The sequence below is a fragment of the Diplotaxodon limnothrissa genome, linkage group LG18, assembly GCF_057381915.1.
Source record: "Diplotaxodon limnothrissa isolate DT_005_m linkage group LG18, D_limnothrissa_male_GT1.1, whole genome shotgun sequence".
Classification (NCBI taxonomy): Eukaryota; Metazoa; Chordata; class Actinopteri; order Cichliformes; family Cichlidae; genus Diplotaxodon; species Diplotaxodon limnothrissa.
In genome coordinates, this window is record NC_140613.1 from 5,324,999 (window position 1) to 5,349,090 (window position 24,092).

General features: G+C 40.1%; 3 protein-coding genes across 4 annotated transcripts; all 3 read right to left on the minus strand.

The window, feature by feature from the left end:
• Positions 1-2,695: 2,695 nt before the first annotated feature.
• On the minus strand, positions 2,696-4,490 carry LOC146612935 (E3 ubiquitin/ISG15 ligase TRIM25-like). 2 transcript variants are annotated; one of them, XM_085377650.1, is made up of 2 exons: positions 3,678-4,479; positions 2,845-2,958 (listed from the first exon to the last, which is right to left on the minus strand). In XM_085377650.1, exons 1-2 carry the CDS (start codon positions 4,467-4,469, stop codon positions 2,902-2,904), a joined length of 849 nt encoding a protein of 282 aa, XP_085233776.1. In that variant the 5' UTR covers positions 4,470-4,479; the 3' UTR covers positions 2,845-2,901. The 2 variants fall into 2 exon arrangements, with proteins under 2 accessions (XP_085233774.1, XP_085233776.1); XM_085377648.1 differs by having other exon boundaries at positions 2,696-4,490.
• A 5,280-nt stretch (positions 4,491-9,770) lies between these two features.
• Positions 9,771-11,135, minus strand: LOC146612936 (tripartite motif-containing protein 16-like). The gene has a single exon (XM_085379007.1). The coding sequence runs from the start codon at positions 11,121-11,123 to the stop codon at positions 9,771-9,773; it is 1,353 nt and encodes a 450-aa protein (XP_085235133.1). The 5' UTR covers positions 11,124-11,135.
• A 3,852-nt stretch (positions 11,136-14,987) lies between these two features.
• Positions 14,988-16,700, minus strand: LOC146612937 (tripartite motif-containing protein 16-like). Its single transcript, XM_085379006.1, has one exon. The coding sequence runs from the start codon at positions 16,698-16,700 to the stop codon at positions 15,039-15,041; it is 1,662 nt and encodes a 553-aa protein (XP_085235132.1). The 3' UTR covers positions 14,988-15,038.
• Positions 16,701-24,092: the final 7,392 nt, after the last annotated feature.

A 24,092-nucleotide genomic window follows, 5' to 3' on the forward strand; every position in this document is an offset into this window, starting at 1 on the left:
AGACAGGCAAGGAAGAGTGCTGCTGACTCTTCCCACTCCGGACATGAACTGTTTGTCTCCTCAGGGTCCATCAGAACTAACAGCTCAGAGCATAACAGCAGTTTCTTTCACCAGGCTGCTGGACTATTAAACACCCCCCCCACAACTTTGCACATCATCTTCTATTTATTCTCCCTCGCTCCCATTTATGGCCTTTTCATGCATTTTAATTTCTGTTATAATATCTGTGCATATGACTCACTCATATCACTGTGACTCCAGGACAAATTGCTTGTTTGTGTGTAAACCAATTCTGATTCTGAGCTATGGTTTCCCGTCCTTAACATAGATGGCCTCCTTCACTCTGCTTTGCAAAGAGCCTGTCCTTTGTGATTTTACAATATGAGTATTGTTGTCCTCAAAGCAGCTGAGGAGGAGGAACGGGCACTGCGTCAAGTTATTTTAGTTAGTTAATGCAGGTAGTTTGAAAGTTCTTAGATCGTTAGTAGAGATGTAGAGAAACCAACACCGCGAGAAGATCTGTGACTTCACTTATGCATTAAGCTTTTCTTTGGTAATAAATATCCTGATTTATCAAACTTACCCAGAAAGACTTGTTGGTAGGAGTTTATTTTGTTGCTTATAATGACTAACTGCCTGTCAGACACTCACACTCATTGTTTCTTTCCGTGTTTATTTATATGCTCAGCGTCAGTCACAATGCACAATAGCTGGAAAAACCAGTATGTAAAAAAAAGTAAAAGTTCTCTACGAGTCATAGGGCTGATCATTTTCTTATTTAAAAAAGTACACGTAGTGTGCGGTATAGTGCCATAGTTACTTAACTTATGAAGCCTAGTTTACTTTTGAATAAACAATTTCTGACAGATTAGAAATTCAGGGTTCAGGGTTTAGTATATGTGTTCGTTACCATGTTGATGTTGAGCCTAAACACAGACAAGGCCACTAATTATGTGTTATAGATGATTCCTTTAAGATTTATATTTAACTGTAAAACATTATTTATAGTAAATGTTGTTATTCTCTGAAAAACATCAGCAGGTGAAGCAGTCGGTATATTAGGTGACAAAAAACTGGGAAGGGTTAAAGGCAAGACTTCACTGAGCAACAAATGATTGTCACCTGTTTACCGTCAAGCCGATCATTAACAGGAAGCAGCAGGTGCAAAGAAAAAAATCATGGGCCGTAATGGAAAGCTCAAACTGTCACTACCTTATTAACTACTTATCTAGTATAATTTCTGCATTTCTGCATTATTATTACTATTTTTTTCACACTTTGTACTGCACTGTGTTTTAATCTCACACCTGGAGTGTGAGACAGTCTCAGGATTAAACCACGACAGGCCAAAGATTAAATCGTTGGGTGTGGCACAACAATGTGTTGAAAAAGAAAGTAACGTTTGCCAACAAATTTATGGTTTAAATATTTAATTCCGACAATTAACTATAGTAAAGTATAGTCATCTATCAATTGAGCTTGAAATGTTTCCCTTCATTTGTTTATAATAATGTTTAATAAAATATACAAATTAAGAATTGTGTAATTTTATACTAAAAATGATAATAATAGCATATAGTGATAATTTGCAGTCAATATATGACACCGTTGTCCATGAATCTGTAGATATAATTACACAGTTATTACACAAGGTTTGATCGTTACTGTGAGCTACAGTGGGGATGAAAGACAATCCTGGCAAAAGCCTCATTTAATACTGTAGCTTGTGTTTAAGTGTTTAATAAATCAGATGAACACACATTCAGATTTTTAATTATTTTTTACATGTGGAAACTGCACGTGAGTCTAACGTTCTGGGTGAAAAAGTGCACAATAGAAGTGAAGAATATAACATGGCATGGTGGAGTGGGTGGGTGTGTTTATCATGTCCTCCTCCCTCAGTCCCAACTGGGCACTGCAGAGCCTGGTTCTGCTGGAGGTTTCTTTGCTTTAAAAGGGAGTTTTTATTTCCACTGTTGCCAAAGTGCTCCAAACTTCATCTTCCTGCACTTGTGTGAGTTCCCAGCTCCTCTGTTAGCAGGATGAAGGCGCCCTCTTGTGTTGACCTCAGTTCACAGACTTTAGTTGTCAACCTGCAGGAAGATGTGTAAAAACTAAATGTCATAAAACACTTTTGAACTAACTTAAAAAAAAATCATAACCCCCAAAACCCAAACTGTCTATGTCACGGTTAGCCAGGCAACCATGTGGAGAGAAGAGGCACTGACAACAGCGCAGCTGTGAGTGAATTTATTTAAAGTGAAAGGCAAAATCCAAACAAAGTCTTAGACAGACAGAACCTGAACTGGGATAAACTAACTAAAAGAACATGAGTAAGGTAGTAAACGTTATGAAAACCTGAACCCCGGGAACGAAGAGCCTGAGACACAGAAGCAGAGCACTGAAAATAATACTGAAAACCAAAACCAAAAATCAATAATAGTACAAAACTCAAAACACTGGGTGGCAGACGCAGGACTGTGACAGTCTTAACAAACAACCCCAAAACAAACAAAAACTGTTTGTTTTGTTTGACTGACAGCTGATCTCTGTGGTGTTGAGAAATGCCACAACCAGCATGGAGAGAAAAAACAATAACGATATATTATAGATTAAAAAGCAGAACAATATGAAAGATTTTGATCTATTTCAGTTTAATAAAACTAGCAGAATCTCCATGAGTGCAAACATCCGGATATGTGATTTCAGAATCCAACAGGGATTCAAGCATGTCACCATTGTATAAAAGTAAAATACAACAATATTAGACAATACCAAAATACTTCATTCTACTTGAGTTTAATGAACTCAGCAGTGTCTCCAAAATTGCAGTAAAGCCAAAGTCCAGCATAGAGCGGCTGAGTGAATGTGGTCTGGACTCTGTGGAGGAGAGTCATGGTTTCAGAGACGCTGTAGAAGGACAAAATACCTGCTCTGTGATCCAGGTACACTCCTACTCTGGAGGAACGAGGACCTGAGACAGGAGTTTGGATGTTGTTGTACCACAATTTATAACGGTTTTGATAACAATTTAATGCCCAAGATTTGTCATTATGTCCAAATTTAGATTCATTCCCACAATCTTCTCTGATAATATTCTTATACGAAACTACTACATAACCTCCTCTCCCTCTCCACTCCACCTCCCAGTAACAACGTCCAGTCAGACTCTCTCTACTCAGGACCTGATATCGTACAGTGAATCTGTCTGGATGATCAGAATAAGACTGTTGTTGATTCATTAATGTTGCTTTTCTGTTCCCCTCTGATAATAACAGCTGTTTGTTTGCTGTGTTTGGATCCAGTGTGATTTCACATGAATATTTTAAGAATCCAGCTCTGGTCTTTGGCTCTGGTGGATCTGACAGTAAAACATCCACTTCAGTGACTGTCAGTGAGATGTTTGTCCATTCCTCTCTCAGAATGTCCTGTAGTTTATCTCTGACCTCTGACACAGCTGCTGTCACATCCTCAAAGTAGCTCAGAGGACGGATATTGATGCTGGATGAGTCTGTAGACTCACTGAGTGCTGACAGTGAGGGGTAGTTGTGTAGAAACTGGATGTGATCCTCTGTGTGTGAGAGCTGCTTCAATAGCTGCTTCAGCTCAGCATCTTTCCTCTTCAGCTCAGTGATCTCCTGCTCCAGCTTCTCCTCAAGCTCTTTGACTCGACTCACTTCAGTTTCCTGCTGGGATCTGATCTGCTGCTTCACATCAGAGCTTCTTTTCTGGATGAGATGGATCAGCTCAGTGAAGATCTTCTCACTGTGCTCCACTGTTTGATCAGCAGACTGATTGATGGCCTCCACCTCCTGTTGAAGCAGCTTCACATCTTTCTCTCTGTCCTGGATTCTCTGCTGGATGTTTTGTCGACTCACCTCCAGCTCTCTCTGCCTCTCAGTCCTTTCTGCTGCAGCTGAGACTGTGTCGTGGCCTTTATGTTCATCCATAGAGCAGAGATAACAGATAATCTGCTGATCAGTACGGCAGAACATTTTCTTCACCTCATCATGACGAGAGCAGATGTTCTCCTGGAGCTTCTTGGATGGTTCCATTAGCTTGTGTTTCTTTAATGGAACCACATCATAATGAGGCTGAAGGTGTTTCTCACAGAAAGATGCCAGACAGAATAAACAGGACTTGAAGGCTTTGATTTTTCTTCCAGTGCAGACATCACAGGCCACATCTTCAGGTCCAGCATAGCAGTGATCAGCAGGAGCAACTTGGAGTCCAGTCTTCTTCAGCTCCTCCACTAATTCTGCTAACATGGTGTTTTTCATCAGGACAGGCCTCGCTGTGAAAGTCTGTCTGCACTGAGGGCAGCTGTAGGTTTTCTTCTTTTCCTCTCCATCCCAGTGGATTTTAATACAGTTCATGCAGTAGTTGTGTCCACAGGGAATAGTCACCGGATCCTTCAGTAGATCCAAACAGACTGAACAGCAGAATTTTATTTGATCCATTTGATTCATGTGCTGTGCCGTTTCACCGTCTCTCAGTGACTGTCAGACAGTTTGACTTTCTCTGAACAGAAACAACCTCTGTGCTCTGAAGGGAAACAGATCTCTGCTCTTGTTCACCTCCTACAGGAAATGAGGCTCACCAGCAACTGCATTTACACCATGTTGTTTAGACCCATCCTGATACAGACACATCTGTGAAGGGAGGCGCTAAAAATATCTTGGCAGAGTGACAATGAGTTGTTTATAAGAGCCAGGGTATGGCTGCAGTTCTATTGTGCAGTCACAGACACACTCTGTTCTATCCAAAGTTTTGTAGAATTCAAAATGTTATTTGAGTTTTCCGATCTCCTTGCTGTGCAGCTTTGCCCTCACTGACTGACACTTTCTGAATTCCGTAGCAAAAAAAAATTGCTACTCGTGTTCACATCTTAAAGGAAATGAGACTTACTGCACATACACCATAAATTTTAGATACACCCTAATACAGATTGGTCCGTAAATGGTAGGTACCACAAGTCATAAAATCACGAGGCACTGTTTTCAGGGTGTGTTATGTTTGCATTACACTGTGCTGTAACAACTGCGACCTAGTTAATCTTTGATAGATGGACCTGGAGATTTGACATTTGGAATGTAACAACCAGGGACTTTGTATTTGTTACGTTTTTAAAATCTTTATCAAAATTAATGAAGCTATAATGAATTAAGGTCACACTTTAAATTTTAAATCGTTTCAATGTTAGTTCCTTCCTGCACTTTGTGAATGAGACACGGCTCCTGTTGACCTCTTACACAAAATGAGGCTCTTTAGCAACTATGTAAACACCATGCATTTTCAATACAGGCTTAAACAAACTTGTCTGTAAAGGGAATGTAACACAGAGTCATAAAGAGCTTTATCTGTGACAGGCAGGGTGTGCTATGTTTTCTTCATGTCATGCAATAACAACAGTGACCTAGTTACACTTTGGTTGTTGGACTTGTTGGAGCTGTAACATTCAGCAAGCAACACCAGGGGATTTTTTAAAAAAAAAAACATTTTTTAAAACCTAAGCAAAAACATTGCGTTTCAATGAATAAAGACCAAACTTTATATTTAGAAACATCTTCATCCAAGTTCTTTCCCACACTTTGAGAATGAGGCATTGGTACAACTGTACAGTCACACTGTAACAAATCAAACTCATTTTTAGATGAGAAGACTGTATGAGAAGCATTACACCAGATATTTGATATGTATTTTGTTTATTTAACACAAATCTAAACTTTGATGTCGTCATGGTCCTGGGTCATTAGACCCAGTGTTTGTGTTTAATATTGGTATCATCTGCTGCTTCACATCAGAGCTTCTTTTCTGGATGAGATGGATCAGCTCAGTGAAGATCTTCTCACTGTGCTCCACTGTTTGATCAGCAGACTGATTGATGGCCTCCACCTCCTGTTTCTCACAGTAAGAGATCAAAAATGCCAGACAGGACTTGAAGGCTTTGATTTTTCTTCCAGTGCAGACATCACAGGCCACATCTTCAGGTCCAGCATAGCAGTGATCAGCAGGAGCAGCTTGGAGTCCAGTCTTCTTCAGCTCCTCCACTAAATCTGCTAACATGGTGCTTTTCATCAGGACAGGCCTCGCTGTGAAAGTCTGTCTGCACTGAGGGCAGCTGTAGATTTTCTTCTTTTCCTCTTCATCCCAGAAGCTTTTAATACAGTTCATGGAGTAGCTGTGTCCACAGGGAATAGTCACCGGATGCTTCAGTTCTTCAAGATCTCTGCTCTTGTTCACCTCCTACAGGAAATGCTGTTTAGACCCATCCTGATCAAACACATCTGTGAAGGGAGGCTCTAAAGAATGATTCTGACAGAGATACAAATGGCATTTAAGGAAGGCAATGTTTGTGTTTGTCTGATGTGTTTGTGTGATTTGCAGGAGCATGCAGCAATACGTTTGACCCAGTTAAACTTTGATACAGTGGGATGCAAAAGTTTGGGCAACCTTGTTAATAGTCATTATTTTTCTGTATAAATCGTTGGTTGTTACAATAAAAAACATCAGTTAAATATATCATATAGGAGACACACACAGTAATATTTGAGAAGTGAAATGAAGTTTAATGGATTTACAGAAAGTGTGCAATAAATGTTTAAACAAAGTCAGGCAGGTGCATAAATTTGGGCACTGTTGTCATTTTATTGATTCCAAAACCTTTAGAACTAATTATTGGAGCTCAAATTGGCTTAGTAAGCTCAGTGACCCCTGACCTACATTTACAGGTGAATCCAATAATGAGAAAGAGTATTTAAGGGGGGCAAACTGTAAGTTTCCCTCTTTTAATTTTCTCTGAAGAGTAGCAACATGGGGGTCTCAAAACAACTCTCCAATGACCTGAAGACAAAGACTGTTCACCATCATGGTTTAGGGGAAGGACACAGAAAGTTGTCTCAGAGATTTAAGCTGTCCGTTTCCACAGTTAGGAACATACTGAGAAAATGAAAGACCACAGGCTCAGTTCAAGTTAAGGCTCGAAGTGGCAGACCAAGAAAAATCTCGGATAGACAGAAGCGACGATTGGTGAGAACATTCCGAGTCAACACACAGACCAGCACCAAAGACCTACAACATCATCTTGCAGCAGATGGAGTCACTGTGCATCGTTCAACCATTTCAGGCACTTTACACAAGGAGATGCTGTATGCAAGAGTGATGCAGAGGAAGCCTTTGCTCCGCCCACAGCACAAACAGAGCCGATTGAGGTATGCTAAAGCACATTTGGACAAGCCAGCTTCATTCTGGAATAAGGTGCTGTGGGCTGATCAAACTAAAAATGAGCTATTTGGGCATAACAAGGGATGTTATGTATGGAGGAAAAAGAACACAGCAGTCCAAGAAAAACACCTGCTACCTACAGTAAAATATGGTGGTGGCTCCATCATGCTGTGGGGCTGCGTGGCCAGTGCAGGGACTGGGAATCTTGTCAAAGTTGAGGGACACATGGATTCCACTCAGTATCAGCAGATCCTGGAGACCAATATCCAGGAATCAGTGACAAAGCTGGATTTTTCAACAAGACAACGACCCGAACCACTACTCAAAATCCACTAAGGCTTTCATGCAGAGGAACAAGTACAACGTTCTGGAATGGCCATCTCAGTCCCCAGACCTGAAAATTACTGAAAATCTGGGGTGTGAGTTAAAGAGAGCTGTCCATGCTCGGAAGCCATCAAACCTGAATGAACTAGAGATGTTTAGTAAAGAGGAATGGTCCAAAATACCTTTCAACCACAATCCAGACTCTCATTGGAACCTACAGGAAGCGTTTAGAGGCTGTAATTTCTGCAAAAAATGTGTCCAAATTTATGCACCTGCCTGATTTTGTTTAAACATTTATTGCACACTTTCTGTAAATCCAATAAACTTCATTTCACTTTTCAAATATCACTGTGTGTGTCTCCTATATGATATATTTAACTGATGTTTTTTATTGTAACATCCAACGATTTATACAGGAAAAATAATGACTATTAACAAGGTTGCCCAAACTTTTGCATCCTACTGTAATTTTACACAAAACACCAGTTTGTTTAAATTATTTAAAATGTTCAGCAAACTTCTATCTTCTATCTAATGAATAAAAATGCATTGTGTGATCCTCTTGCACTGAATCTGTGAGACACTGTAAGATGAGCCCTCGGTTGTCATAAATCCAGTCCCACATCCATGACAACGAGATGTCCTCGATGTGGCATCATGCGGGCAAAAAAAACACAAAGCACAAATAACATCACATGATGAGGCCTGTGGGTGTTTTAAACTGCTGGGAAGTGATGAAAGAACAGCACTTATTGCCCTCCTCCTCTACAGAGCGATAGTTTCTCTACTTGAACACAAATGGCCTCCTTCCTTTTGTCAAACAGCCTGTCTGTTTCTCAGGATCTGTACATTGTCCTCAACACCGTATAACAACTTACTTATTCTGGATTGAGAGTCCAGACAGTCAGAAAAATGGAGGGATTTAAAGAGGAGACTTTAAAGTCTTTAAACTTAAAGAGGAGACTTTCTTGATTTTCAGTAGCCGAATGACTGAATTAAATTCACAAAGTATCTTTAAGTTAAAAAAACCGGCTCACTATAAAGTGCCGAACCACAAAAAACAGAACAATAAAGACAAGCGTCTTTAAAGATGACTCAAAAACAGTTGTAGGAGCAGTTTTATGAACCATGTTCTGTTAATATACTGACTGACCAGCAGCAACACTCTGACTCAGTGTTTATTTCCATCTTTACATGAGAAACATCCCCTGAACAGTGAGAGTGATAACTTCAGTTAAACAAAAGTACTTATATTGTGTGGTATACTATGATACTAACTTATTGTAAACATATACTGCTTAAGAGCAACACAGCAAATCAAAGAGTCACAACTATAAACATCCAATGATGAAACACACGTGATGCATTTAAAATTTAATTGTAAAATTCGAGGACACAAACCAGAAACAAAAGCAAAGAGTTAAAAGAAGACATTTGAAAATGAAAACAAGACGTCACTGAGCAACAACCTGACAGAACGAGAGCCAACAGTTTACTATCAGAACTGAGGCTGATCATTAACAGGGAGCAGCAGGTAACAAGGTCATCAGCAGTGGAGGAAAGTATGAAGTAATACTCAGCTTCATATTTGAAGATACTCGAGTATCTTAGCTGCAGGTCTGGAACAATTTACATACGAAGTCATATTAAAAACATGAAAAGCTCCAATAACTCCAAGTAGGAACAAAGACATTTAAAGTTATCAAATGATCCACAGAGATTATATAACCGTACAAAACACGAAACGAAAATCTGGCATCAGAACTGTTTTAAATTTCCTCTCATCCATTTGTTTCTCTTTGCAAACCCACTGAAAATCTAACTCTACATAAAGCAGATCAAACCACTGAGACACAAATTAAATTGCTGCTTCCACTTGGATGCATCAGTTTCAGGACTCTAATAACATCATATATAAAAATATAGCAGATTCAGGCATTATTTTACTGCCGTGAGTAAATCTACTTTGTACTTTACTCTGTTTTACATAATAAGTCTAAACAGCATTTCCTAAACTCTTCAGCTACCAAAAAAACAAAACAAAGACTGAAAGGTCATAGGTGATGATGATGATGGTGTGGAGGAGGAGGTGAAATAAAAAGTCACTGTTGTCATAGAATACTGTGTCTCTAGATACTTGCAAGTCTTGAATACCACTTCTTATTCTTGAAATGTAACAATGATGATAAAAAGAAAAAAAATAATCTTGCAGGTCGTCTCATTTATGCTCCGAGCTCAATGAACTCTGCAGTGGCTCTGTGATATCCACTGAACCAAAGTCCAGCATAGAGCGGCTGATTGAATGCGGTCTGAACTCTGTGGAGGAGAGTCATGCTTTCAGAGACGCTGTAGAAAGCCAGGACACCTGCACTGTGATCCAGGTACACTCCGAGCCGGGACGTCCACGGGCCCGAGACGGCTGTTTTCACGCTGTTGTGTATGAATTTGTAGCTGCTGCTGCAATTACACTCCAGCGCCCAGGACTTGTCGTTGAATCCAAACGCACACTCGTTCATGGACCCCTCTCTGCTGATATCTTTGTATGCCAGCGCCACTGTGACTCTCTTCCTGCACCACTCCACCTCCCAGTAACGACGGCCGGTCAGGCTCTGGTTACTCAGGACCTGCCTCCACCTAATGAATCTGTCTGGGTGAGTAGGATAAGACTGCTCCTCTCTCATTAATGTCGCTCTCCTGTTCCCCTCTGATAATGACAGCTGTGTGTTTACGGTGTTGGGATCCAGCGTGATTTGGAATGAATATTTTAAGAAGTCAGCTCTGGTCTTTGGCTCTGTTTGTGGGTTTACATCAACCACGGGTGAAACATCCACCCAGGTGTCCCTCAGGATGTCCTGTACTTTAGCTCTGAGCTTGGACACAGCTGCTGTCACCTCCCCAAAGAAGCTCAGAGGAAGGATTTTGGTTCTGGGTAACTCTGTAGGTGGATGAGTGAATGAAGGAAGGCGATGCAGAAACTGGTTGTGATCCTCTGTGTGTGAGAGCTCCTCCAGTTCAGCGTCTTTCCTTTTCAGGTCAGTGATCTCCTGCTCCAGCTCCTGCTGAAGCTCTTTGATTCGATTCTGTTCGGCTTTCTGCAGGGATCTGATCCGATACATCACATCAAAGCTTCTTTTTTTGATCTGCTGGGTGAGTTGATCAAAAACGCTCCTGCTCTCCTTCAGGGCTTTATCTGCAGAGAGATTGATTTTCTCCACCTCCAGCTTAAGCAGCTTCACGTCCTTTTGTCTGGTCTCGATTCTCTGCTTGATTTTTTGCCTGCTTGACCCCAGCTCGGTCTGACCGTCACCGTTCATTCCCACATTAAGTCCACTGTTCTTCAGCTCCTCCACCAACTCTTCTAACGTGGTGTTTGCTGCCAGGTCAGGCCGCGCTGTGAAGGACTTCCTGCACTTTGGGCAGCTGTAGGTGGCATTCCTGTCCTCCTTATCCCAGTGGGAATTAATGCAGTTGGTACAGTAGCTGTGACCACAGGAAACAGTCACCGGATCCTTTAACAAATCCAAACAGATCAAACAACAGGTCTTTTTATCCAGAAGGACGCCTTTCTCTGCCATTTCTCCCCGTAAGTGTGGACAGAAACACGTGTGTGCGCTCCGATTCAAACCAAACCCTCCTCCTCTGGTTTCTGTTTAGCCGCAGATCTGCGTTTGAATGGAACCTTTCAGCTCACGCAGTCACGCGCTGGTTACACCCATCCTCACACTTGTAGATCGGCGACGGGGAGAGCGTGAAGACGAGCATGCGCAGAGCATGCGCAGTTAGAGCGGGAACGGGTTGTCTTAAAGTGGCAGTTTCATTTGAAGATAAAATGAAAATAGAATTCACATCGTGAAAAGAGATGTTTAATTTATTTTTTACTGTAAAACTGAAATATTAAAAAAAAGGCTGACGGAGGAAGAGGAAAGACAAATGATTTTAAAGTTATAAAATCAGAATCATCTTTATTACCATGTATGTGCCAAAAACCTGTGACAAAGTTGGCCTGTCTGTCAGAACTCTGGCAGTTTTTCAGCCAACAGGCCCTTAGACGGGCAGCCCAATCATCAACGACCCCTCTCACATTCTTCACCCCGCATTTCAGCGGCTCCTCTCTGAGCGAAGCCTCCGCTGCATTTCCTGCAGGACCGAGAGGAGGAGAGCCACCCTGCTTTTTAACTCCAGCCGATAAGACGATTTCCCACACCAGAAACATAAACTACACTACACTCTTTTTGTGCTGCTGACACTTTACTCACGTTTAGTCACTCAGTTATTTATTCAGCTATTCAGTCACTTTAATTTTAAAACTGTGTAATTTTAAAACTGTGTATACTGTATATTCTGTGTATTTATTATCTCACTCTTATTGCCTGTATCTGCCCTGCCCTTATCTTCAACGCCATGCTGCTCTGTTGTATCTTAATTGCCCCTTGGGGATAAATAAAGTCTTTCTGATTCTGCGCACACATCCAAGGAAATGGGTTCTGTTTCTTTGCTTTTCAGTAAACTTATCAGAAAAAACGAATAGACAGCAACAACATGTATAACATATTTATGTGTACAAAGATACTGGAATAAATAATGGAGTAAATAAGGGATGGATAACTGGTTATTATGAATACAGAACTTGAGAATATAACTTGATGACATACATATATATCTGCTTAAGTGTTTGACCAGTAAGCATCCTGCCGGGGGTCTGGTAGTGGGGGCTGTGATGTCCTACAGGGCGACAGGTCTGTAGTCATTTAACTCAGTGACAGAGGGTTTTTTTTTTTTTTTAGACCGCGATGATTGTGGAGTGCTTGAAGCAGGAGGGGACTTCACACAGGTCCAGGGATCTGCTGAAGATCTGTGTGATGATGGGAGCCAGCTGGTCAGCTCAGACTTTGGGGCAGGAGGGTGACTCACTGTCTGTTACCTGTGTTTTGTCTGCTGAAGAGTTACCTCACATCTTCTTCACAGTGTAGATGGTGAGTCAGTAAGGAGGGGTGGGTGGTGGTGGGAAGTGGTGTGTGATGTGGTTGGAGAGGGTGAGGGGTGTGAAGATGTGATCGTTAAACCTGCAGGAAAACATTCAGGTCTTTGACCAGTTGATTGTTCTCCCTGGTGTGGGGGGATGGTCTCCTGTGGTTGGTGATATCCTGCAGTCCTCTCCACATTGATGCAGGGTCGTTACCTGAAAACTTGGCGCAGAAACTGATGGAAGATGTTACAGCACCGGTGAGATCATCAGGTCTGTAGCTGTGGCCTCAAAAACACTCCAGTCTGTGCTGTCAAAGCACTAATGAATTTACATTGGTTGTTAAAGGGAAAGATTAAATATATGAAAAATAGAAAAACTGGAAATTCTGTTTATGTGACACTTTTAAAAGCATAGAGAAAATAAAGAGAGTACAAAATAAGCACATAAAGTGTACGTGTCCTCTTTAGGAACATGAAAGTGATCTTTTTGTCAGAACACACATTAACAAACTGTAGACCCACCAGATGAGACCCTGAAACTCCAATGATGCTGATGGATGTGGCCCTCTGACCTCACACACTAATTTGTTCATGAAGACAGAGGTGTGGTTATTTTTCACCACTGTTGTAGATGAAAGCTTTTTAAATGTTTATATTTTCTTGGTTAGAAAAGACCAGAGAATGACATAAAACACGAGTTCAAAATATGCTGCTGGAGGTCAAAGAGTCCTTAAGTCTCATGGGTGATAAATTTTAACAAGTCCTGGTTTTAAATTTGGAGTTTCATTATTATTATTTTGTGTCTGAGTCACTTTTTATGGAGGCTTCTGTCCAAAGTGAAATGTCTGAGGGCTGAAGCTCTTCTTCACTGCTTTTAGTCGGCATTAAACAAAAGTGCATCAGAGTCAACATCTGGTAAGAAATGAGACACAGCAGCTGATCGAATCATTTCATGTTGAGATCTTCAGACAAAATGATCATGAATACAAATAAATGACAGCAGCCTCCAGCTGCTCTGTCGTCACCATTACTGTTTCATGATGTAGTTGTTCTGCTGAAACTGACCTATTTTTCTCTTGTTATGAAGAGTAATACTGTGGTTTTAAATGTGGCCCATATGGTGCATTTACAAAGCTGTTGATTTTTTTTCGTTCAAGAGGAATAAAAGGCTTGGATCTGTAACTTTATTTAGCAAAGTTAGAGAGCCAAGCTAAATGAAAGAGTTTGACTCAGCCAGTCACATTTTTAACAGGTGCTATGAAAATGTTAACGTCAGGAATAAAGTGAAATTACAGGGACCAGAAAAGGTGTGGAAAAAAAGACGTGTATTATTGCAATCACCCCCAGAGAGGCGCTGTAGATGACAGACAACATATTAAGAGAGTCCACATAGTCATTTTATGAGATTTTTACTGTTCATGTTAAACCATGGTGTTTGCTGATACAGTGTTAGTCAATTATTTAGTTTGGAGTTTAATCTAACTAATGATGCTTTGATCCAGTTTACCAGGATCTATGACACAGTGCACTTTATGATAAAGGCTTTATTCAGCCTAAAAACATGGCAGAATGTAAAACATGTGGACAAACTGAGCTGAGGTGCTTTAACCTCCTCTACATCCCTGTTAGCAGGATGAAGCTCTTGTGCATCACTTTCAGATTTCACTTGTTAACCTGCAGGAAGACAAAACGTAACTGAGCCTTCAGCAGCTTCAACATCATCAGTAAAGACAGATTTAAATATGTGTAATATCACACTGTGTCAGTTTGTTCACAGGAGTCACAACCTGTAACACTGATGCTGCATTCAAGGACCATTAAAAACATTTTAAAGGACTTAAGAACATGAAGAAAATGTGACTTGTTTCTCTGTAATGAAGCTGTTTTAGTGAAGAAAGTTGAAAGGTCACAGAGCGACTGCTGAATCTTCTGCTCTAAACATGAACTCTGAACTTTGTGATGCTTCAGGAGGAAAACTGCTTCAGTTATTCTCTCAGATTAGTTTCATATTTTCTGCATCAGATTTGAGTGAGATCCTGGAATGAAGACAGAAGAAAAGACTTTGTTCAAAGTTTGATTTATAGTCAAACCTTCCAGTTTATTCACACAATAAAACATCAACACAATATATGAATTCATTCATTAAAATCACAGTTTTTCCTCGTTTGTTTGATGATTTTGACAAAAACAAACACACACACATGGTCTGCCATACTCATAAAGAGAAATGTCGACATTTTTCAATACAAATATTCCAGAAACATTTAGAGGATAGAGAAGTTTACATTTTCATGTGGAGAAATATTTTAGTAAATCAAAAATGATGATGAGCAGTGATAGCCTCCATAAACAGTCACAGGAAAGATCTCCTTTAAAAACTGAGAAACATCAAGAGAACAACTAGAAGATGTGGAGGTACCACCCATAATGTTTGACTGACAGCTGATCTCTGTGCAGAAATGATGGAGAGAAACTAAAATGAAACTAAAATACAGATTTAAACACACAATATGAAAGACTTCAGTCTATTTCACTTTAATCAACTCAGCAGTATCTTCACTATAGTAAACCAACAGTCCAGCATAGAGCGGCTGAGTGAATGTGGTCTGGACTCTGTGGAGGAGAGTCATGGTTTCAGAGACGCTGTAGAAGGACAAAATACCTGCTCTGTGATCCAGGTACACTCCTACTCTGGAGGAATGAGGACCTGAGACAGGAGTTTGGATGTTGTTGTACCAAAATGTATAACTGTTGTTGTCACAATCTAATGACCAAGATTTGTCATTACATCCAAATACACACTCATTCACACTCCCTGTTCTGCTGATATTCTTGTATGCGACTGCTACATCAACTCTCCCTCTCCACTCCACCTCCCAGTAACAACGTCCAGTTAGACTCTCTCTACTCAGGACCTGTTTATACGAAGTAAATCTGTCTGGATGATCAGAATAATGTTTTTGTTTCATTAAGGTTGCTTTTCTGTTCCCCTCTGATAATAACAGCTCTTTGTATGCTGTGTTTGGATCCAGTGTGATTTCACATGAATATTTTAAGAATCCAGCTCTGGTCTTTGGCTCTGCTGGTGGATCTGACAGTAAAACATCCACTTCAGTGACTGTCAGTGAGATGTTTGTCCGTTCCTCTCTCAGAATGTCCTGTAGTTTATCTCTGACCTCTGACACAGCTGCTGTCACATCCTCAAAGTAGCTCAGAGGACGGATATTGATGCTGGATGAGTCTGTAGAATCACTGAGTGCTGACAGTGAGGGGTAGTTGTGTAGAAACTGGATGTGATCCTCTGTGTGTGAGAGCTGCTTCAGCTCAGCATCTTTCCTCTTCAGCTCAGTGATCTCCTGCTCCAGCTTCTCCTGAAGCTCTTTGACTCGACTCGCTTCAGCTTCCTGCTGGGATCTGATCTGCTGCTTCACATCAGAGCTTCTTTTCTGGATGAGATGGATCAGCTCAGTGAAGATCTTCTCACTGTGCTCCACTGTTTGATCAGCAGACTGATTGATGGCCTCCACCTCCTGTTGAAGCAGCTTCACATCTTTCTCTCTGTCCTGGATTCTCTGCTGGATGTTTTGTCGACTCACCTCCAGCTCTCTCTGCCTCTCAGTCCTTTCTGCTGCAGCTGAGACTGTGTCGTGGCCTTTATGTTCATCCACAGAGCAGAGATAACAGATACTCTGCTGATCAGTACGGCAGAACATCTTCATCACCTCATCATGACGAGAGCAGATGTTCTCCTGGAGCTTCTTGGAGGGCTCCACCAGCTTGTGTTTCTTTAATGGAGCCACATCATAATGACGCTGAAGGTGTTTCTCACAGTAAGATGCCAGACAGACTAAACAGGACTTGAATGCTTTCACTTTTCTTCCAGTGCAGACATCACAGGCCACATCTTCAGGTCCAGCATAGCAGTGATCAACAGGAGCAGCTTGGAGTCCAGTCTTCTTCAGCTCCTCCACTAAATCTGCTAACATGGTGTTTTTCACCAGGACAGGCCTCGCTGTGAAAGTCCTCCGGCACTGAGGGCAGCTGTAGATTTTCCTGTTTTCCTCTCCATCCCAGTGGGTTTTAATACAGTTCATGCAGTAGCTGTGTCCACAGGGAATAGTCACCGGATCCTTCAGTAGATCCAAACAGACTGAACAGCAGATTTTTGTTTGATCCATTTGATTCATGTGCTGTGCCGTTTCACCGTCTCTCAGTGACTGTCCGACAGTTTGACTTTCTCTGAACAGAAACAACCTCTGTGCTCTGAAGGGAAACAGATCTCTGCTCTTGTTCACCTCCTACAGGAAATGAGGCTCACCAGCAACTGCATTTACACCATGTTGTTTAGACCCATCCTGATACAGACACATCTGTGAAGGGAGGCAACAACAAGTCATAAATGCTTATTTCATCAGTGCCAGGGTTTGTTATGTTTGATTTACAATATGCAGTTAAAACTGTGACCTAGCTAACCTTGTTAACTAGTAACTTAGCCTATACGAAATGCCTTGTGGCGATGATTTAAGTAAGGTAAAACTTTATTGGTATAGTACCTTTTGAGATAATAACAAAGCGCTCCATGATAACGCTGGTTACACCCTTGTGCACAGGTGTCAAAACTCCAGTCCTTGAGGTCCTGAAACTTTTACATGTGTCGCTGCTCCAACACACCTCAATAAAATTAGATTAATTAGCAAGAGCCCTGACTGCATACTGAGGTGACAATTCAGCCATTAGATTCATGTTATAGCAGCTCATGAATGAACGTGGCACAATATAAGCATTTTTATTGTTGAAGTACATTTTTTCCCAACACTTTCATTTATTTCAAACTAGAAAATGCATTTTCTGAAGAAACTGCAGTGTGAATGCTGATAACTGAACGTTTTGAGTTGAAATAATTGCTGAATGTTAAGTTAAAAATGTTGAGGTTTAGGGGTTCCCACCTCAGCATGTAGTCAAGACTCTTGCTAATGACCTACTCATTTTATTCAGGTGTGTTGCAGCAGGGACACATGTAAAAGTTTCAGGACTTTGACACCCCTGCCCTTGTGGATTAAACAGGATGAATTTGTTACACTCTTAACTCATCTAAACAAGGCATTTTGTAGAGGGTACAGCAGCCATGGCAGTTTTTCTTGAAACAACTAATCTCACGTGTTGACTTTTTCTCAAAATAAGCATGGGAACAACTGTCTACAATAAATCAAACATGTTTTACTCATTATGTAAGAATTATTATACAAATGACCAGTGCCAAGTGGGCTGCCACAAATGATGATTTTGATCGTCGACTAGTCACCGATTATTTCTGCGATTAGTTGACTGATCAGACCATGCATCCATTGGACGCACAGCTTACTGCACTAGCATGACCCATCCTCCAAATCCGGGGAAAAGGACGACGCATTTGTCGGAGCCTTCGTCGCGTCGCTGTAACGCATTTGGCCTACAAATGCGGCCTCCGAAGGATGCCGCCCCTGAATTTGGACAGAGCTACGATGCCGGAGACTGCTTCTTCTTCTTTTGCCTTTAACGGCAGCTGGCATCCTTGAACATGCATTGCTGCCATCTTCTGTTTCAGTCCGTTATTACACTCTTAAATCCTACTGCTTATTCCTGTCTTTCAGGATCTTACAAAGCTTCAAACGACGCGTCGACTATTAAATTAGTGGTTTACGATTTTGATAAACGACGTAATAATGACTAGTCGACTAATCTTGGCAGCCCTAATGCCAAGTGTACTGTGGTGTAAAAAAGTCATTAACTGCATGCTTGCTTCACCTACTTAGCTTTAGTATTAATTTCCTAACTGTACATCCAAAGCTTTGCTCACTGCAGCTGTATTGCGCAGTTATGTTACACCCCTGAAAGCAGAGGGGAAATTACGAGTGATTTTCAAGTGATTCTCTCATGCAGTAGTTTAATGCAATGAAAAATGAACATAAGTAATTCACATTGCGTACTGCTCAATGTCACACAGTGGAAGAAAGAGCTAATTAATAACCCAAAAATAACAATTGAGTGCTTACTATTTGTATCTGAACATGTTTCTGTACAAAATAGATAACAATAGAAACGTTTGTAGCTCCTGCCGTTAGCTTAATGGCCATTGTGCAACTGAGGCTCAAAACCGCGGTCTACCCACTAAAAATCTATAATAAAATGTTTCTGAAGCTCACAAAATAACGAAAGACTACCTATAAAATATCTCAACAACGTACAGAGTATAAAATATCATGTTTTGATCACCATTACCTTAAAACACGGAGGAAAGAATGACGAGGGTGATTTTGAGATGCTTCTCTTCTGCAGTAGTTTTGTAATGAGGAGAGAGCGCGCGAAAGCCCCCTGGTAGAGAAAGAAGCCATTACCAATCGATCCCAGAAAAGACTTACTAGCCGATTACTGATGTACAGATCGCAGTTCTCTTGAATCAAATGACAACCATTAATGCAACATGAAAAATAACCAATTTAAAACAATTTCGCAGTGTATTTACATTGTTTTCAGGCTTAAGAATTTGTATTAACTGAGTGCCTTTTTTTTTTACTGTCAACTCTTTTAGTACAAAATCAACTTATGAATAACACCTGTATGGAGTCTTTTGGTACTGCTAAGGGGCTATAAGGGTAGTTTTCCACCCTGTCACAGTTACAGCAGCACTTTGTATCATCCACAGTCCTGAAAATTTTGGTGCATTGTTGTATTGTTTGGTTATATTTTTAAAAAATTTGAAAACGAAAAAACTTTTTGTTATTCGTGAATGTATTTTACTGTATTTATTACCAGTGCAAATAATTCAATTATTCATAATGGACACTCCAGTTTACAAAAAACTTGAAGGAATTTAAAATTTAACAAATTATAGCTAAAAAGATCAAAACTAGCCATTTAAATCCTGCCTCAGTTTTTGTAGCAAATCTTAAAAAGAATATTCAACATAAAAATGTAAACACATCTGCAGATATTTTCCTATAGCAGAACATCTTTATCACCTAATCATAACCGGACTTGAAGGCTTTCATTTTTCTCCCAGTGCAGACATCACAGGCCACATCTTCAGGTCCAGCTTGGAGTCCAGTCTTCTTCAGCTCCTCCACTAAATCTGCTTACATGGTGTTTTCCATCAGGACATGTCTCGATGTGAAAGTCTGTCTGCACTGAGGGCAGCTATAGATTTTCTTCTCTTCATCCCAGAAGGGTTTTAATACCGTTCATGCAGTAGCTGTGTCCACAGGGAATAGTCACCGGATCCTTCAGTAGATCCAAACAGATCAAAATAGAATCTTATTTCGTCCATCTGATTTCCTTGCTGCACTATTTCACTTGTTTTTAGTGACTTTTGAACAAATAGCTGAGAGTACATTTTAATGTGCAGCCTCAGAAGGCGAACTCATGTTACATATGAAACAGGACATAAATAGGCATTATATCTGAAACAAATTAAAACAATGCTTTGAACACACTTCAGATCTGAAAAGGGAAAAAAAACACATGCTGGATATCTGAGCTGATATGAACTGAGTACTATGTTAGGAACCAAAGGATTTCACATTGTATGATGGAAGTGAAAACTGAATTGAACTGAATCTCCACCCAGGTCTCAAAAACATAATGTCTGGTGAGGTTTTTCAGGGGGGGTTATGATTAAAATGCAACACCGCAACCTAGGGGAATTTCACCGCTATGAAATATAAAGATTGTAGTTTCAAACAAGCCAAACAAATGATAACGCAGGCTCGAATACACTATTGATGCAGACTGGTTTCAATATCAAAATACTTTTATTCAATATATTTGTTAAAAACAAACAAACAAATACAAATAAAACAGAAGTTAAAACAAGTGCGGCATGAATCAGTATAAAGGTTGACTGTGAAGTAAAACAACCAAATATTGAGCTGGACTTACCAGTAGCTGAGGACCATGGGGAGAAAAAAGGCACACGTACAAACCAACCACCTATATACACAAGGTGGTGTAAAACAAAAGGAATGTGGAAAACAACCCACTGGCATGAAGGCCCCACGGCTACTAGCTTATCCTACTTTTAAACCTGTAATAGGACACTTAGCACCAGGCTCATTGCTCACAGTCATACAAGAAGAACTACTAAAATCTACTCCAAGCATTTTAAAACATCACACATGCTTTTAAAACAAAGAAAATAAAAAATACACAAGTCAAATAGTAATTTACACTCCACAGGTGAATGATGGTTGTTATAACTGATCCTAGCACAAACACACTTTGTGCTAGAACACAATGCAGCATGGGGCCATCTGTGGCGACTGGAGCAAGTCAAACAGACAAATAGCAGATGTAAGCAGACACCAGCAAGACACACGTGAAGAGATCCTTCAAACCCAACGACGTAGGCAAAACAGAAATATAAGAATCAGAATTGTGTTTATTGGCCATGTATATGTGCGGTAGATGGTGACTCACAAGCACAGCAATGTAAATCTCACACACACACACACACACACACACACACACACACACACACACACACACACACACACACACACACACACCAAATTAAGGATTGTACATTAACATATGTTATTGTGGAAACTGCTATCGGGACCATACTGAATTTAACCAGATAAATATTTGATATAGTGAGAGAAAGAGAGTAAATGACAAACAGACATTATAATTCATCATACACTGAGAGTAGCAGACTAATCAATAAAACACCTCTTCCAATTAATCTAATAATTCATTCAGCGTCCATCTGTTTGTTTTTTATGAGCTTTGTTTGATTTGATAAGTATCTGAGGCTGAGACCACAGGACTGTAAAATCGAATAAATATTATGCTGAACAGTCCAAAAGATTCAATAATCTTTTAATCTTTTGGAAATTTTCCCAATTCCTACTAATGAATGTTATCTTGTTGCAGGATACATAATACCTGCCGTTATCTAAAGACACATCTGCTTACCTGTATCGTTTGCTTGTTTCTCCTTTTCTGTTTTTTTCTAAACCGAGGACCTGATGGCTTTGACCTTTTCTTGTCCATTTTTGTCCATCAGGAATTTTTCACTCCAGCATCAACACCTAATAGACCTACACCTTCTGGCCCCTAGAGACAAAGCAGCACGTACAAACTCCAAAACACATACAAAACACAACGGAAGTGCTCCAGGATGCTAGGGGCAATGTTGAGCTTTGCACGTGATTTGTCTCTAGGGGCCACCGTATATATTTATATGTAAACATATATAAATAAAACCACAATCTTTTTTACATTAGTAATTCCTTTTGTGCATAATTTCATATTTTTGTTGATAAGAAATTAATTAAAGCAACAAAACAACCTGAAGAGCCGGTTAGGAGCCAAAAGAGCCGGTTCTCTAAAAACAGCTGGAATTTCCATCACTAGCCCTGTGGTGTTCAGGTGTATAACGTGGTGTGGAGGTGTGTATGCAGCAGCACCGAGGTCCTCAGCTAATTTTAATTTCAAATATGTGTCTTGGGCGTAACTTTGTTTATGGCAGCCTGTGTGATTCATGCTGTATTCACCTTGCACGCTAAGGTGCTGGCCAATTAAATCATCAGGAAGGCCGATGAACACCCGCCAGGTAGCATAAAGTTTGATTAAAATCTGCTGCAGAACATAACTGTGAATTCTGACAGCCAATTTCACATGTTAGTGTTTCAGTCACTAAAGACTGGCAGTAAATGGAAATGTCAAATGATTCATTACAAGGAGCTGCCAACTTTAGAGGTTAATCGTGACAAATCTTTTCCTTCACTCAGGTTAGCTAGTAGATTGCGGCTCAAGCAGTGAACACATGTTATCTCTATTCGGACTTTCCCAAGTGTTCTTTATTTTTTGCTCTTGCTGTTTTCTTTTATTAAGCAGCTTTAATCTTGTCCCAGCTGTGGTTCAGGTGGTACAATTGGTACCAGTCACAGGGTCAGTGGATTGGTCCACAGTTTCCTCCAGTCCACATGCCAAAGTATCCTTGGACAAGACACTGAACCCCAAGTCCATCAGCGTGTGTGAATGTTGGCTAAAGCCCTCAGGCACAGATAGAAGTGCTGCATGAATGTGTGTGACTGGGTACATGAGACATGTAGCAGAAAGTGCTGTGAGTAGACAGGACCTATGCAAGTACGACATCATTTACAAACAACCAACACTTTTCATTTTCACTTTTTTTCACTTTCATTGTGTTTTTATTTTGCCAGGGTGCATGCCTTATTTTCTCTCATCCAGTGTTATGTTGAATTATTCATCATTCAGTCTTACGTGGAGTTCAGGTCCAGAGATCATAATTGAGGCCAAACGCCACTTTTAAGATATAGGGTATAAAACTTTATTTTTAAATAAAAAGGGCAGTGATGCTAAACCAGCCTTTAGTTATGCTGCTATCTCCTTAAATCTAGTGTTGCTAGCTATTTCCCAGGCTAACTGCTGCTCAGTTCCCCAAAACAAACAACCACTGAAAAGTTAAAAATGTGCTCTGATGAAATGATCAGTTTGGCTGGACTCTCTGCTGTTGCAATAAAGTAATAATGTCTTAACATCCATCCATCCAGGGTTTCTGGAGATGAGAGGATTTAGAGGTTAGCAGTGAAATAGCTCGATAAAGGAGAATCCATGTTCTAGTATTTCTGAAACAAACAAACAAAAACGTGGAAAACCATCAAAACTTTGTATGAAATGTAAGGAAAGTTGTGTCTGGTCATTTATTTGTTTGTTGTAAAAATGCTTCTTGGCAACAAATCTTATGTCAGTTTACCTAATATGACATATGTAGTAGCAAATAATAAATAAATAATAACCTGTGGTATGCTTACACTTGATCTACATGCAACTATACAAACATGTCAGGATTATTATATTGACTGCTTGATCTACTGCAGTGACAACACTGAGGCCTCAAACCTGTCACGATCCTGGATCATTGACGCAGCGTTTTCAGTTTTCTTGTGTTTTGATGTCATTTTGTATTATGTTTCATGTTTAAGTCGTCTTTGGTTAAGTTGATTCTCTAGTGCCGAGGTTGTCCCTGTTTAGATTTGTATTAGTTAGTATTTCCCCCCTTGTGTCTTTGGGGGTGACTTTCCCCTGCAGGCTCATCTTCTCCAGAATTGTCCTGATCACACACAACAAATAAGAGACGAGAAAAAATTGTACAACCACCAGATGGCGAAAGAGTCCCACTGCAACTTTAAGCCATGAAGGATGTGTCTTGATGTTTGCTTGTGATAAATCGGCTTTATGTGAGTCTTTTTCAGAAAGTAACAGTAACACAAATGTAAAAGGAGCCAGTTTTTATTTCTTCATTTTTAGATGTATTCACTCAGGATCAGTTTGAAACCATTGGTTGAGACAGTATGTAGTTTAAATTTAAATATTCACCTGAAAGCTCTGAATTATTCACCTGAATAAAATAAATATGAACTCTTTAGAATACTGGCTTCTGTTTGTTTGAAAAAAAAGCTTTTGAGCTTCAGATAAGATCAAAGATAAGGCAACCGCTGCATCACAAACACAGACATTAGAATAAATAATTAAAATGTATTATTTATTAATTAAAAATATTTAAAAAACAAAAA

Bases quoted from the DNA above. Each gene is read 5' to 3' on its own strand.
- LOC146612936 (XM_085379007.1), bottom strand. From the start codon at position 11,123: ATGGCAGAGAAAGGCGTCCTTCTGGATAAAAAGACCTGTTGTTTGATC.
- LOC146612937 (XM_085379006.1), bottom strand. From the start codon at position 16,700: ATGAATCAAATGGATCAAACAAAAATCTGCTGTTCAGTCTGTTTGGAT.
- LOC146612935 (XM_085377648.1), bottom strand. From the start codon at position 4,469: ATGAATCAAATGGATCAAATAAAATTCTGCTGTTCAGTCTGTTTGGAT.